At 38.1% G+C, this 15,449-nt stretch overlaps 1 protein-coding gene across 1 annotated transcript; it reads right to left on the minus strand.

Moving 5' to 3' along the window:
• Window positions 1-1,577: 1,577 nt before the first annotated feature.
• On the minus strand, window positions 1,578-10,609 carry LOC140170109 (E3 ubiquitin-protein ligase TRIM56-like). The gene is made up of 3 exons (XM_072193438.1): window positions 10,507-10,609; window positions 5,182-5,510; window positions 1,578-4,197 (listed from the first exon to the last, which is right to left on the minus strand). Exons 2-3 carry the CDS (start codon window positions 5,501-5,503, stop codon window positions 3,641-3,643), a joined length of 879 nt encoding a protein of 292 aa, XP_072049539.1. The 5' UTR covers window positions 5,504-5,510; window positions 10,507-10,609; the 3' UTR covers window positions 1,578-3,640.
• Between the last annotated feature and the right edge of the window lie 4,840 nt (window positions 10,610-15,449).

The raw sequence follows: 15,449 nt of genomic DNA on the forward strand, positions 1-15,449 counted from the left end.
TTATGGCACAGGCTAACCAATGTACAACACGTTTCCTCGGTGTAAAAATCCAATAAAGACGAATCCAATTTCACGCGTTCCTACACCTCAATGGCAGCCATAACTGGGTCCCCCTGAATTTTAATGATAAGTCCTTGGCGGAAATGTTAATCTGCATTCCATCACCCGTGTTACACGTAGACAAAAGAATGACGAATATTTACAACACAATACAATGTAACATCGATTTTTATGCGGTTTTAATCCACCCAATTGGACAGTCACAACACCAGTTTGGTGCGCTGGGGACCCAGTAATGGCCGAGTAAATTCTGACCATGACTTGGCTCGTTGGATTCGTCTATAGACGAATCCAACGAGCCAAGTCATGGTAAGAATTCAGTCGGCCATTACTGGGTCCCGTCTACACCAAACTGGTGTTGTTACTGCCCAATTGGGTGGATTAAATCCGCTTAAAAATCGATGTCGAATTGTATTGTGTGTTGTAAACTCTCATCATTCTTTTGTCTACGTGTAACACGGATGATGGAATTTAGTTTAATATCCCCGCCAAGGCCACATCATTTAACATTTTAGGGGGATATACCTAAGGGGGACCCAGCTACGGCTGCCATTGAGGTGTAGGAATGCGTGAAATTGGATTCGTCTGTAGACAAGAACAAATTGAATACATGAATACAAAACCCACCCAAGTCCATGGGAAGTGATTTTGAGAGAAAAACCTGTGTATCATTTGAATTCCTTCAGTTAGATTTACCTGGTCAATATGGTAAGTTTTACGTGCAAATGAGTGGATTAACCTGTATTAGGTATGACGATTAGCATTTCAGGGACTTCGTGGGGTTCATTTTAAATTTAGGACTTGGGTGGTTTTTTGAATCATATACAAAGACAACAATGTTAGAATGAGATTACCACTAGTAAGGTAATACAAAATAATGCACACAGGTATGTATAATGTTGATAAGCATTCTGCCATGTAATATAAACCACACACTTTCCTTTATTAAACCCATTTTTTTTAAAAGTCACTCTCTAGCAATGAATGTGTTACAAGTGGACTTTTATACATACTGGATTTCAATCAATGTGTTACAAGACTCAAATCATGGAATTGAGTGGTTCTTTCATACATGCTATTTTTAACATGCTCAATAGACACAGAGGATGAATTTGAGTTGTTCTTTCATACATATGACAGGCCTATGTATAGCAACAATTTCCCATGCTTAACTCAATTTAGCCAACGTATGGACTTGGGTGGGTTTTGTATTCATATATTCAATTATAAATTGGCTTTCTGATCGCATAAAGGCTGATTGAAAACATTCCCAACGAAATATTTACTATGTGCTTACAAAACACTGCACAAAATTTTATTGAAAATGATTGATACATTATTTTACAACAGAATTATGATTATTTTACCAACATTGTACTAAGTGATATTGACACGTCTCCTTGTTAACCTTTTTAATAATGTTTAAACAATCATTACATTCAACTCTTATATTTTGGATGCAACATTTGTCAGTCTCAGTAAACTAAAACAGGCCCGTAACCAGGATTTTTTTTGGGGGGGGGGGGGCTGATTTTGAAAAGGTGGACTTTTTCAAATTTTGGACCTCTTTGGACTAGGGGCGGATTTTAAATTTGGCCTTTTTTGACCAAAAGGGCATCAAAACCACTATTTATTCCCCTCGCTAAGCTCGGAAATGAGACTTTTTGGGCATTCGTGCCCGCCCCAACCTCCCCGGTTACGGGCCTGGTCTAAAATGATTACCAATATCTAATTAGTTATATTATAGTAACAACAATATTTGTATTATCATTTCGATTGCCATTTTAGAGTTTAGTTTAATTCATCAAATTTAATCTATTGTAATTAGCAAAATAAGAATTGAAACGCATTTTCCTTACATCTTACACAAAACATACATTCTCCTAAAATGACCAGAAAAGCATGCGAAATTTTATCTGATGATTATTGTTCAAGTCATTTGGTTTATGATTAACTCAAAGCTGCATATCGTAGATTGAATTCTTGTTTTGATAACTTTCTTCATTTCGATAAACTGAAATCCAAATTGGTGAAAGAAGTTGCAATCCAGTGATTTAATTTACATATTATGATATAATGTACTGGTATTTTGGCAGCCAATGTTGAATTTTAGGTTCACCGTCAAAGTTAAAAGTATTTGTTAATATAACAGTTGAATTTTACCATTTCAACCATCCAGAATCATAAACAAACAAAAGCATAATATTTAAAAAAAATATTGTTCATACGGGAAAAGGTGGTAAAGATCACGTATATCTAACAGGTTTAAGTAAACTATAACGGTCATGAAATTTCAAAGCAATTCGTGATGAAGTTATTTAAGATTTTATAGATTAACCCTAGGAGTCTGGTATGAAAACCCAAAGATATCAAAATCTATTTTGTAAACTTTACGTGCAGTTTCAAGGCGCCCGAAGTATTTTTAGCACGTCAAGTTGAATTTAAATCTCAAAACATTTCACTGATGCTGCGTTCGCCACAAAAAGTAACTTCTCATCTGCAGACAGCGCTATGCTGTATATATAGTTTGAAAAACCTTTCGTCACGCAATCGATGTATTTCCCAGAAGCAGAATAGCGATAGACGGCGCGCCCGTTGGCTTGATCAGCGACAAACACCTCGTCTTCGTCGCCGTCAACGCTGAAGCCTTTGCTTATAACAATACCGGAAGGATTCCAAGATGAAACGCCAATTGGTGGTTGAAGCTTTGATAGAACCTTTCCTGCTTCGTCTATGATATGAACTTCACCAGATGAATGAGGACTGACAAGGATGTTTCCTTTTGATGTGGCTGCGAGGAAATGTGGCGCAATCGTCACCTTGATACTCGACAGATGCGATCCGTCCAGCGAATGGCAACTTATGAAATTGTGGGTGATATTTCCTGCAAGAACCTCATACTTTGAGTTGATGGCTAAACCACGTAGATTGCTTGATCCGTGCGTGTTGTAAGCAACATTATCAGGGGATACCGTGTGGAAGTGCCGTTTGTAAGTCCCTTGGAAGTCAAATATTTTCACATATGGTGATGAGTCATCGGTAACGTAGAACAAATGGTCGGGGCTAACTTGGATGCACCATGGGTTGGACGCTCTCCCTGCGTCGACACCTACATTGACGTTGAATGCAGATTTAAATGCGCCGTTGGTATCAAAAATCTTGACTTTCGCTGCCCTGAAATCCGTTACTGCGATATCTCTAGTTGGTGTTACGGCGACATCAAGTGGAAGGGAGAATTTCTCGTTTCCAACATTTCCGAATTCCATCTTCAACACAGGCGTCTTATTTTTCAGCTCACGTGTACGGCGTGTACTGCGCGACCAAACTCGGCCGATGGCTATCTTGTCGGAATTCTGGACTGTGTTTTCCTCAAATTTGACATCAGTCAAATTCTTCCCAGTGTGAATAATCGACGCAGGCTCGACTCCAACAACATCATCTACAACCGTTTTCAGGGATCCGTAATCAGAAGCGACCTCAAACTCAGATCCACTTTCTTTCAGTAATTTGGTAACTGCCTTTGCGGTTGATATCCGGGATATGATGGAGGTCAGCTGGTTATCTGCGCTCTTGATGGTTTCTAGACCTTCCTCTCTATGATGTTTAACTCCTCTTCGGTAGCCTTCCGTGCCTCATCCAGACGCTTCAAATAAGAAGACTTCAATTTATTGACGGTATCTTTGATCTGGATCCTAGCTTCTGAAACAGCTAGATCAAAATCACGTCTGATCTTACGGATTTCCTGCAAAGCTTTACTGATTTCTTCGTCATTCTTCCCGCAGCTCTCTTGCATCTGTTGAAGCTGTTCCTTCTTCTCCTTGACGACCTGTTCCAACTCAGCTTGCTTATGTTCTGGATGACGATGTGTAATTACGACGCACTGACGACAGATGGGAACATCGCATGTTTCACAATAGAAAAGCAGAGCTTCACCTTTGTGTTTCACGCACATTTTCTGCTCAATAGCAGTGGCTTCCGGGAATTTCCCCTCGCGAAGCTCATCAAGAGTAACAATAGGGTGGTTTTTCAGGACTCGTAGTATTTTGTGCATAGTAACACAACGCTTACACAAGTAGTCGTCACATTCTGTACATCGAGCCACGGCGGTTGGTAGGTCAGACTTGACGCCTTGCTCTTCTGTGTAAAATATGTAAAACGGAAAATTCTGATATTAGTATTTGTTTTTATTTACTCTAAGCATTGACTGTTACATTGTTCTAGTATTCCGAGTAGTACATTTCGTTAAATGTATTGATTAACCGTTCTTATTTTCTAAAGGCAAAAAAAAAAAAATACATATTTTATTGTTTATTGCACAGAAATTCAAACCGTTACCATTTTGGCCCGATACAGATATTTGGTCAAAGATCAATCAATATTATTACCAACAATTAAATATGGATACATTATTTTACTGATTTGTTATACAGGAACCAAACTTCTAATACAGATTTTTAGATTTTAGAAGGTTTTGGTAAGAGGTGGTCTTGTTTAACATTGGGGTGCTGATTCCGAATCTTTTAAGTGTAATTTCATAAATGTAGGTCCACAAAATGCGACACAAAAGGGTTTAACAGTGGTCAAATTGCTATTAAAATTGGTCAAATTTGGTTGAAAACCAAGCATTCATTTGTCGACATATATTGACAAACTATTGAAGACCTCAGATCTAAAAGGGGTTAAGTCACAAAATCATGAAAATGAGTCTTGAAATTATGTTGCAGTGCATTGAAATTGTAAAGACAACCCCCGCCTCCTTGAATTCCAACTACATGGCCATGACAACCTTCTTTGTCATTTATCCCGAAATTCACTCAATGTGATTTAACCCCTTTAGTTAGGTCTTTAATTTGAGACCAGATTGGTAATTCATGCGATAGTACCAGGCATAATTATTAGTTATGTGTATTAGAAAACTTGCAGTCTAAAGACCGGTGGAAGCGGAAATGATTCTGATATATCCTAATGGTAGCGGAATAATTGTTGAAGTGTGCTGGTACTCAGGTGTAGCGCACGTTAAATCACCGACATTTATTTATTTATTTTATTTATAATAATGGTGTACAATTTTCCAGTCTGTAACTATGCTTGTCATGTCTATCTGAAAACTAAAAACTATACCTTCCTCACCGACGCCAGCACAAGCAGTGCAAGGAATGGTTTCTTCTGACATCAATTGCATCTGCATAGCCTTCTGCTCAGTTAACCGATGAACAATCGCCAGTGGTTGCCATTCTTTCAAGCCACCTGGTGGTATGTCGAATTCTTCTCCACATTCAACACATTTCGCTTTGCTGTTGGGTAATGAGTCGGTGGCGTGTCCTTCTAAGCAGCTTTCGCAGTAGCTGTGCAAGCATGGAAGAGTCATTGGAGACTTAAGAAGTTGATGGCATTTACTGCACTTGGTCAGGTCACAAGATTGGGTAACCAATGATGCAGCCATGATTAATCTATAATAATAATATTTATAATAAGGATAATAATTATAATAATAATAATAATAATAATAATAATAATAATAATAATAATAATAATAATAAACAGATTCACCAGGATCGTTATTGTAAACTCGGCAGACGTGGTTCTTAGTATCCGATTCAGAAATTGGCCCTTACTTGTGTACATTTCAGCAACAGATGTTGCCTTTATCATTACTTGACTTGAATTGGCTTCATGCGTGACTTCTTGGTAACTGACAATAGAAATAGTTCTAGCGCTGATCTTAGAGTTGCCAATTAGTTTGTATTCAAGGGATTCTCTTGATCCCTGTTTCAGAACCTCGCCACAAATGTGAGAGAATTGGTATCTGGTGCTGTCCTTCGTCTCAGTTCATGGTGGTACCCATCCGCTTTCTTATTTCTATAGCCTTTTTTTATATAGCGAGTATCTAAAGTCTGCACAAAAAGTAACTCAGCTGTTATATATACGCCTATAGATTCAGAACTAATAATTGTTTACACAATATTTCAACATAAAAAGAAGGATGGTTTATTTACGCGCATTTTGATATCCCATTTGTCCAATTTTATTCAATATTGACAATACAGCAGTGTTTTGAAAGAAAATATCCTCAATTTAAAAGTTGCAGTTATTGAAGCAGCGCCCGCAGGCGATGCTTCCCTATTTATTTAATTTCACTGAAATGGCTTGCATACGATTAGGTGATATTCCTCAACTTTCGTTGATACACCATTCAAAATACATTACGATAATTGAGCTCAAATGAGCCTAGAATATTACAGGTTAGGCGCATGCACATGCTGTATTTTGTTATGAGTTTGATTTGCATGGCAGTACATGACTGAGAAAGAGAATAAGCATAGTTTGTCTTTTTAACAGTCTGTGCAAGGGTTGGCCGGTTTGTAGTATGTATTGACAGTGTAAGTAGAGGTTAACTAAGGTGAGACCACCAGATTTGGAAGGGGTTATATTATATTATTCAGTCGTGAATTTGCACTATACTCTGATTAAAAACAAACGACACGCCATTTTATAAAGTGACTGCAGTGCCCTTAGTGAAACCAGATGAAAACTTAGTGAAACTTGACAGGGCCTTACCAATTATAATGGTGTCTTTTGTGTGTAATTTAGGAACACTCTTGATTTGCCAGATTACAATTTTATGTTTCCCTAAAAATATAATGGTATGTCTTTTATAACGCATAGTCATGGTAGCCGATACGCTACGCTAGCGCGCTACGCTACGCTACGATACGCTACGCTACGATACGCGCGGAGACTGGTAACGAGTCCAAAAAACTATAAAACTTGGTTTATCGATTGGCAAGGGGCGATTATAGCATTCAATCTTCATTCAATGTACTTGTAAACAAACCTGAACTCCTTGGTTATCGATTAGCATGGTCTTTAACATTTTAACATTTTACACCAAAATCATTATTGTAACTTAATGCTTATAACTTAGATTAGTTTAACTTTTAACTTATGTATAATATGCGTTCTTTGTAATAAATGTACTTCTCCACATCTAACTTTAAATACGTTTATAATGTCCACATTTACCAGTACAAACTGTACAACTCATCTGCCAAACCAGTTTTCATGTAATCTTTCAACAGAGCCTTACTTTTGCCAGTAACTAATATTTTTTATAATTATATGTACATCTGAACGTTATATTTTTCCACCAAATAAACTTACACGAAGTACAATTTCTGTGTTCAAGTGCTTTACTCCAAAGTGTTCTCACAGTATATAGCTTAACTCCTTTGCTTCCACTTCAAACAGTGTGCATAAAACACAAACCTATTAAATGCCAAACATTTCGTTGAGCATACACTTTATCAAAGTGTTTAGAGTTTTTGTAACACTTTTTAACACTGAAAAGTGTTTATTTAGGCCTGTCCAATTCACACTAAGTGTAAATACACCTAAACACCAAAGCAAACATGAACTTGAAGTTAACACATAAACACAAAGAATAATCATATGACAGTATTAAGATCCTAAACATCGGACATGTTGAGTTCCAAAATTGTTTAAAAGTAATAAAATACAACAGTAAAACATCTACCCCCCCCCCCACCCCCTTACAAAAAAATTCATCACAGATTCCAAAATTTCAAAGATTTCCTTTGACGCTGCTTAACCCTTTTAAAGGGTTTTTTTTATTTGTATTGATTTGAAGTAAGCGCGAAGATAATGGCGGGATTTACGTGTTTACAGTGCTGGCATTATAACCATTGATCGCTGTAAACTGCAACTTTTAAATTCGGGTATTTTTCTGTAAAAGCACTACTGTGTTGTTAATATTGAACGACATTTGACGAATTGGGTATCAAAATGCGTGTAAATAAATCATGCTTCTCTCTATGCTGAAATATTGTGAAAACAATTATTAGTTCTGAATCTATAGGCGTATTTATAACAGCTGAGTTACTTTTTGTGCAGACTTTATTTTGCTCCGTGCTAATAGCTGCTAATCACCTCAGCCTCCCCATTCCAATGACAAGATTCTTGTTGATGACATGATCTGTTATGGCTGACTTGTGGGTTATTGTTAGATTCCTTTCTGCCCGCTCTAATCCTCACTGTTCTACTAACTTTCTCCACCTCATTTCTGTGCTCTTCATGTGCCAAACTTTCTTCCCGTTTCTCCTGTAGGACAAATTGCAGTTCGTGTAGGGAATCTTGTACACTGCATCCGTGGTGTTATGTGGATCGCGTTTGTCTTTCGGGCGTACAACCTGTTTTCTGAGTGTGTAGTGCGGTTTCATCGCAGTAGAGATGCTATAATTCGTCCTAGCTCTTGATATGCTTTCTGTGACACACTTTCATATTCGGAAGCACAACCATGTCTTTACTCTTGGTGTTATCATTAGTCCTGTTGTTCCCTTTCACCGGCTTGACACTTTGTATCTGGTCTTGACCCTTTTTAAAGATCCAATCATGATACCCAACGGCGTGCCCAGGATCTTTTCCCTGCGGGGGGCTCAGAGGGCCTTTCAGAGTCGGGGGCTTAATAGCTAAAATCGCCAAAAAACGGCTGATTTTACATGATTTTTAACCAAGTGCGGGGGGCTTCAGCACCCAAAGCCTCCTCCCACGGACACGCCACTGTTTACCCGCATGGACAAAGGCGCTATATAACTACGAAATATATTTTATTATTTTAATATGTTCAAAAGGCTTCTTGGACTTTCTTTACGTCTCCTACTTTGTTCTCGCCTCTTCTGTCACAACAAGTCGTTCCTGTTATTGCGTATGATGAGACTGATAGTTGATATATTGTTTTTGGCATGTTTTGGCTTACGGTACGCGGTACACCAAAGCCCTGACGGCGCCGTCTTCTTTTTTCACAATCAAGGTATCCATGAGCTGCCTTGAGATTATTGTTCAAAGGTAATCTAATCTTTATGGATTTATCAACTTGGTTGATATGGTCAGTACGCTGCTGGACGCTATCGTTGTTTATAACTTCCAAAATGTCATCCACTTAACGCAGCCATAACTTCAATCTAGGGACGCCGGTAGGAATCACCTGTTGTTCCAGAGCTTCCATGGATATGTTAGCTGTAGGCCTATAATTGGTGATACATGGCTGCCCATCGCAGTACCAAAAAGCTATCGGTAAAAGTTACCTCTAAAGGTAAAAATGTCACAGCCCGATATGTCCTGAAATGCATACATCGTATCCATATGTAGAAGTGTACACAGCAAACACAAATATTTTCGACATCTTTCACAAAAGGTTAGGTTGCCAGAAAACGTTTAAATGTCGAGTTATACAAAGGGTATATAAAGGGTACAAAACGTTTATATAATATTCACAAACGTTTTTGATAACTTACTTCAAATATTCTAGCATGTTATTTAAGTGTTGACAAAATTTTTGGCAAATAATGTTTGCAAAAAATATTTTTCAATAACACTTTGAAAACATTTTTGTAGTGTGTTTTCATGCTAAACGTTTTAAAACGTTTTCTTGACCTTATATAACCATAACCCAACAATTAATGTTATTAAAACATTATTACCAAAACCAAATACCTAAAACCTGTTAAAAACGTTAATTGTTTTGTGTTTAGGCCTACTGGGGTATACAGCCCTTATTAAGGGTGGTGCAATAATTATGTGTACCCCAGGGGGGTGAATTATAGGGGGCAAAGATTTTTTGCAGGCCAGAAGGGGTGGGGGAGCAAGCATTTTTGGCAGGTCAAAGGGGGTCAAGCGATTTTTGGCAGGTCGAAAGGGGGGCAAGCAATTTTTGGCACAGATATTTTGGGTACCGTTTCTATATTACGCCCTAGAAAGGCGTAGGAAAACGTTAGGAACACATTCAAATATGCAAAATTTCCTGCTCGCTGCGCTCGCATTTTATGATAAGACAATTTCAGGTTTTAAATTTGGGTTCCCCAAAATCTTGCGTGTGTAAGGGGGGGCAAAGATTTTTGGCACGTCAAAGGGGGGCAAAGGTTTTTGGCACGTCGAAAGGGGGGGCAAAGATTTTTGGCACGTCGAAAGGGGGGGGGCAAAGATTTTTGGCATGGCCAAAGGGGGCAAGCGTTTTTGGCAGACCATTTTGAGAATTCACCCCCAGGGGTACACATAATTATTGCACCACCCCTAAACGGGCACCCGCCCCCCCCGATATCAAAACATATATAGGCCTATAGGCTATAGGCCTAGGCCCCTAAAATGTGTGTATTTCATAAATTTACATTAATTTCGTGATCGCTTACATTAAGGTAAATGTAGAATCAAGGTTGTAGATATCCAAAGATAATGGTATGGGGCTTAATAATTACGATAACAAAAACGGCACGATCAATTTTCTAGTTTGTAAAATATGCCAGACACTTTCCCTTATAAAGGGAATTTATACAAGTAACACATGAAAATTGCAATTTTGAGGGAATTGAAAAGCTTGCACGGGGGGGGGTCAAACATCTCCATACAACCAGACACAAACAAAAGCCAACTTACCTTGAGAACTGTACAGTAGACCACAAGTTATTCCGAGACGGTCACTTGCTTGCACTAGAAATCTGGAATCGTACTATGCAATGGAATCATGTACGCAGTCATTTATGAGCAAATAAAAGCAGGTTTATTAATAAAAATGAACTATGAACCAACGATGACCCAGGATTGTGATGCACGTCAGGACGGAAAACTACACAAGACATGCGAAATGCGGAGGGTAATGTTAAGCAATTGAAAATTCAGCTGGATGGACAGGCCTAAGGTTATTTAGGCAAAGTGGTGAATTAAATTTGTCAGAACCTCTCCTCACTTTTGGCGGATGCGTGTAGCTATGTATTCGGTAAAATCGTCATTTTATCAAATTTATTATCTGAATCTATGTCTTTCACAAGCTTCCGTAAAATTTCCATAGCGGGGACTTCCCCATAAATTTTTTCGCTCACGCAAAGGCAAAGGCTGCCATGCCTGCCTGTACACTAATCATAAATATGCTGACATAGCTATCTCAGATATCGCCGTTTATTTTATTTGCTAAATACGCTATAATAATTATAATAATAATAAATAATTAGCTATAATTAATCATTTAGGCTAGTTGCAGGTGTCATATAGGAGGCTTCTAGGCCCTAGGGATCAGTATCAAAATATGGACTGTGCCAAAATTACGAACGGGGGGTATTAGGGGGCCGAGGGGCAGACAATTTTTGTCAGGGGGTAATTAAATAGGTACTAAGTAATTTTTGCCACACATATCTGCAATGGGAACCAAAAAATTGGCATGTAGGCCTACAAACAGGGGGGGCCGCGGTGAGGGGGGGGGGGCAAATCCCGGGGGTCACTCCCATTGTGGCCTGTACACCATCCGCGATAATCAACTTTTGAAAAGCACCCTAAACAAGGATTTAACCCTTGGCTAAAACGACACCCTAAACAGGGATTTCATTCCTAACATCAAATTTCATACCCTAAATTTCATTTCCTCTTATTTAGCAATTGCAATTTTGCTACCCTTTTTTCCAATTTTTCATGTTTTTGAATAAAACGCGATACGCGCGTATCGTGCCTACCCACGAAAAACTACCCTTTTTACGCGTTTTCATTATCGCGGATGGTGTACAGGCCACAATGGGAGTGAACCCCCAGGGGGCAAATATTTCAAGATGGTATGGCTTGGGAGTCACTAGGGGTCGCACCATGAAGCCCGTTATTGACTCTAAATGCTATAAAACTGCGATGCTATAAAACTGTAATCTGAGCCAGGGTCCGCGATGGAGTTGGCAACTTTTTCGCATCGTAGCCGTGCACACTTGTGATTCGCTGCTGGAAAATCAAGGTCGGTAGAATGACCTTAAAAGGAGAGGCAGACCCCAAATGCTGTTCAAACATCGCGCGATGAAATTAAAATGTACATGGAGTCAGGATAGCTCAGGATCCGACTTAGACTTCAAGGGGGGGGGGGGTTGGAAGTTAAAAAAACAACTTAGGCTAACCCACTAACATGAGCAAAAAACAACAACTAGTCCCCACCAACACTAAAAAAAAACCTTTTCCCACTGATCACTGATATAAGAGGGTTTGCAACAAAACCAGCTTTTGGCGGGATGCTTGGGTAGGATGAGGATCCAACCAAACTGCATTTGTTGTCAGTGATTTGTTGATGTGTTCTCAAAATTGCTCAAGTGGGTGTAAGGGGTTTTGAAACAAAGCTCTTCAACAAAGCTCTTCATATAGGCCTACTGAACTATTTTGTTTTGAGTTTCTCAGGCTGCCAAATTGCGATGGGGAGCATACCCGGTACCAACTTTGTCTCTGGAAGAATTCCGTTGAATTATGTTACACAATTATGATCTTGAACTACAGGGTTCGCATACACTTTCTGGCCACCGACATTTCATGACTTTCTATGACCATAGTAAGGAATTATTCCCTGACCTTTGACCTGTGAGAAGTGTTTTAGAGCTGCTTCACCCATGTTGAAACAGAGCTACAGAGGGTTCCTAGCAGGGGTAGCGTTTTAAGGGGTCTTGGGGTCCAGGACTCCTTGATTTGGCAGGTCCCCGTGATTTGGACCCCTTAATTTTGTGCATCTGTGTAGAATTAGATGCCTGGACCCCTTTATTTGCCAATTTGGACCCCTGGCCTCCGCAGGTCACCGCTAACCCTGGTTCCTAGTGTCAAGACCACAATGAATTCAAAGACTTTAAGTCCCTTTTCAAAGACTTAAAAAAAAATTAATTCATGACCTGCATGATGTACACATAGGCGCTACTTAGAGATTATCCTGTGCAGTTCTTTAATGAAATCACTAGCAATGGAGAAGTATAATTATACTAATGCAAAAATGGAAATTAGATGCACTATCAGTAGGAGCTAAGTCTATAATGGAGGATTTTTCAAATCATGTTAAGGGATGTGGAATGAGCGTTTCGACAGTATTTTTTGTGGGACATGAGAGCACATCAGACATATCGAATTGCATTCTGAATACGAAGAATGTCTTTTTGATATCAAATAACTTTTGAAAATTTTGACCTTTCATATTTAAGATATAGATTTTTTCCCTAAAAGACCTAATTTTTTTTTGGTGTTTTGGGAAAAAAATCCATACCTTCAATACGAAAGGTCAAAATTTTCAATTGATCGTCAGCTTTTCATCCCACCTACATACACTTTTTAAAGTGTATGTAGGTGTACTTAAAAGTACATATTATTAGATTTATAAAGTTTACTTCGAGTACTGTTAAATATCAAAAATATCAATTTTTAATCATTTGCCATAAAATGTGTATTACATTGCGAATTTCAAAGAATCAAAATTATTTGATATCATCAGGACATTCTTCGTATTCAGAATGCAATTCGATATGTCTGATGTGCTCTCATGTCCCACAATAACTACTGTCCAAAGGTTCATACCCCATCCCTTAAGTCCACAAACACATTTTTACCTGTGCGATATTGCAATGGGTTGTGATGCTATAGATATATGAATTTCAGTTGGATGCACCATTACAAAACAAACAGTGGATGCAAAGTAACAATACTGTGTGAGGCCTTTGGTTTCCAAATGAGAACAATTATAGTCTACATATTGTTAAGCAGCATTGTTGTGGTAAATAACAGCTTGTTGATGGCACAAATCATTGTTGTTAATGTCAAACTTGTCAAAGTAATTGTGATGTTTGTGATGTAATTAGATTTAATTCCGAAACTATAATTGTGATTGTATCACACAGGTAAATGAGAAACATGTGGTTGTGGACTTAACATGGTTTGGAAACAAGCTCTTCAGATATAGTTTTTCAAAATAAAGCTTTCCTGAAATTAAAAAAAAATCCCATAAAGCTTGCAGCCTGTAAGAATAATCCCTTTAACCGGGATCTTGCCCCCAAATACTAGGGTATTTCCATTGAACTAACTTCTTTTCAAATCACAGTATTCAAAATCTTATCCTTATGCTATAAACAGCGAGCTAATACATGCATTGTAGGCGCTGAAATGAAATAGCAATTTTCTTCATTCTTATCTCATTTGTTTGACTCGAAATGAAAGCGGGACAATGTTATCAGTAGTTATCAATGAACACTAACATTCAAATAGGAATTTATTCTCAATATGCAAATAACTTATTATTGCTTTAATATATAGGCCCAGTTTTAATATTAAGTTAAAAATCATGCCATTTCAAATGAATCAAGGGATTGTGAAGGGGAAAACCCTGTTTCAGCCTTAGAAGTGACTTTGGCCTTTAGGGGGCTAGCATTTTCTTAGGAAGGGGTGGGTCCCAAATATACTGGGGGGGTCATAAATTTTTGGAAAGAAAATGGGGGGTCATAAAATATTTGAGGACCAAAATGTAGGGAGTCACAAGATGACCACAGATAATTTGTTTATTTTATTCAAAAAGACTCATTTCAATACAATTTTAGCCTGTTTAGGGGGTAAGGTGTATCAGTGGTGGGGGAGGGGTCATAAAATTTTTGGTTGCCGAAATAGGGGGGGGGGTCAATTTTATTGTCACCAACCTTTTGTAAATTTGGGACTCCCCTTCTGAAGAAAATGCCAGCCCCTAGTCATACTAGTGTCATGTTGTTGTAAATGTTGTGCGATGTTTTTGTTTGATGTATTTTTTTAAAATTTGAGGTCACTTCCCAGCAAATATTTAACAAACGTTTAAATGTTGAATTATATAAAAGTAATTAAAGGGTATAAAATGTTTGTCAAAATGGCAAGGCCAATCTATTCAAATATTTGAATGAATCGGATAACATGGGAAAAGAAAAAGTGATCACACCCGGGAATCAAACCCAGAACCTCAGGTTTATAAGACCTGTGCCTTAACCACTCGGCCATGAGTGCTTGATGTTTAGGCTAGCTGAAATTTGGACTTGTCATTTTGACAAGATTCTGTTGTGTCCTCTTCGGAATAGTTATATTTGTCAAATTTGAATAGATTCTATTCATTTGTAGGTTAATTTTAAGAGTGTAGGAGTCCTGGTAAAAACAAAACACATTAAAAAAACTTAACCAATTACAATTTTTTTTTCATATTCTTTGTACACATTTTAAAAACCGACAATTATGCCCTTTTTTGCTACTAAAACATTTTATACCAGCACCTACAATGCATGTATTATTATCATGATTATTGGCGGAACTTCACACAGCTGGGATGTACAAACAAGACGTAAGAGGAATAGTGATATGCACACAGTTTATACTTCAAGATGTAAGATGAATAGCGATATGCACACAGTTTATAAGTCACTGATTCAATAATGCACATGTACGTGATGTGTTTAGCCATCACTCAATTGGTGAACTCAGAATAAAACCAGAGATCTCCGGATTTAATATAAAAACTTAAATTGTACTGTAATTAAAGCACTTCAGATCTCACACCACCAAATCTGAGTCACATAGAGATATGTGCTAAATTTGCC

Source organism: Amphiura filiformis, chromosome 14 (assembly GCF_039555335.1).
Source record: "Amphiura filiformis chromosome 14, Afil_fr2py, whole genome shotgun sequence".
In the NCBI taxonomy this organism is placed as follows: domain Eukaryota; kingdom Metazoa; phylum Echinodermata; class Ophiuroidea; order Amphilepidida; family Amphiuridae; genus Amphiura; species Amphiura filiformis.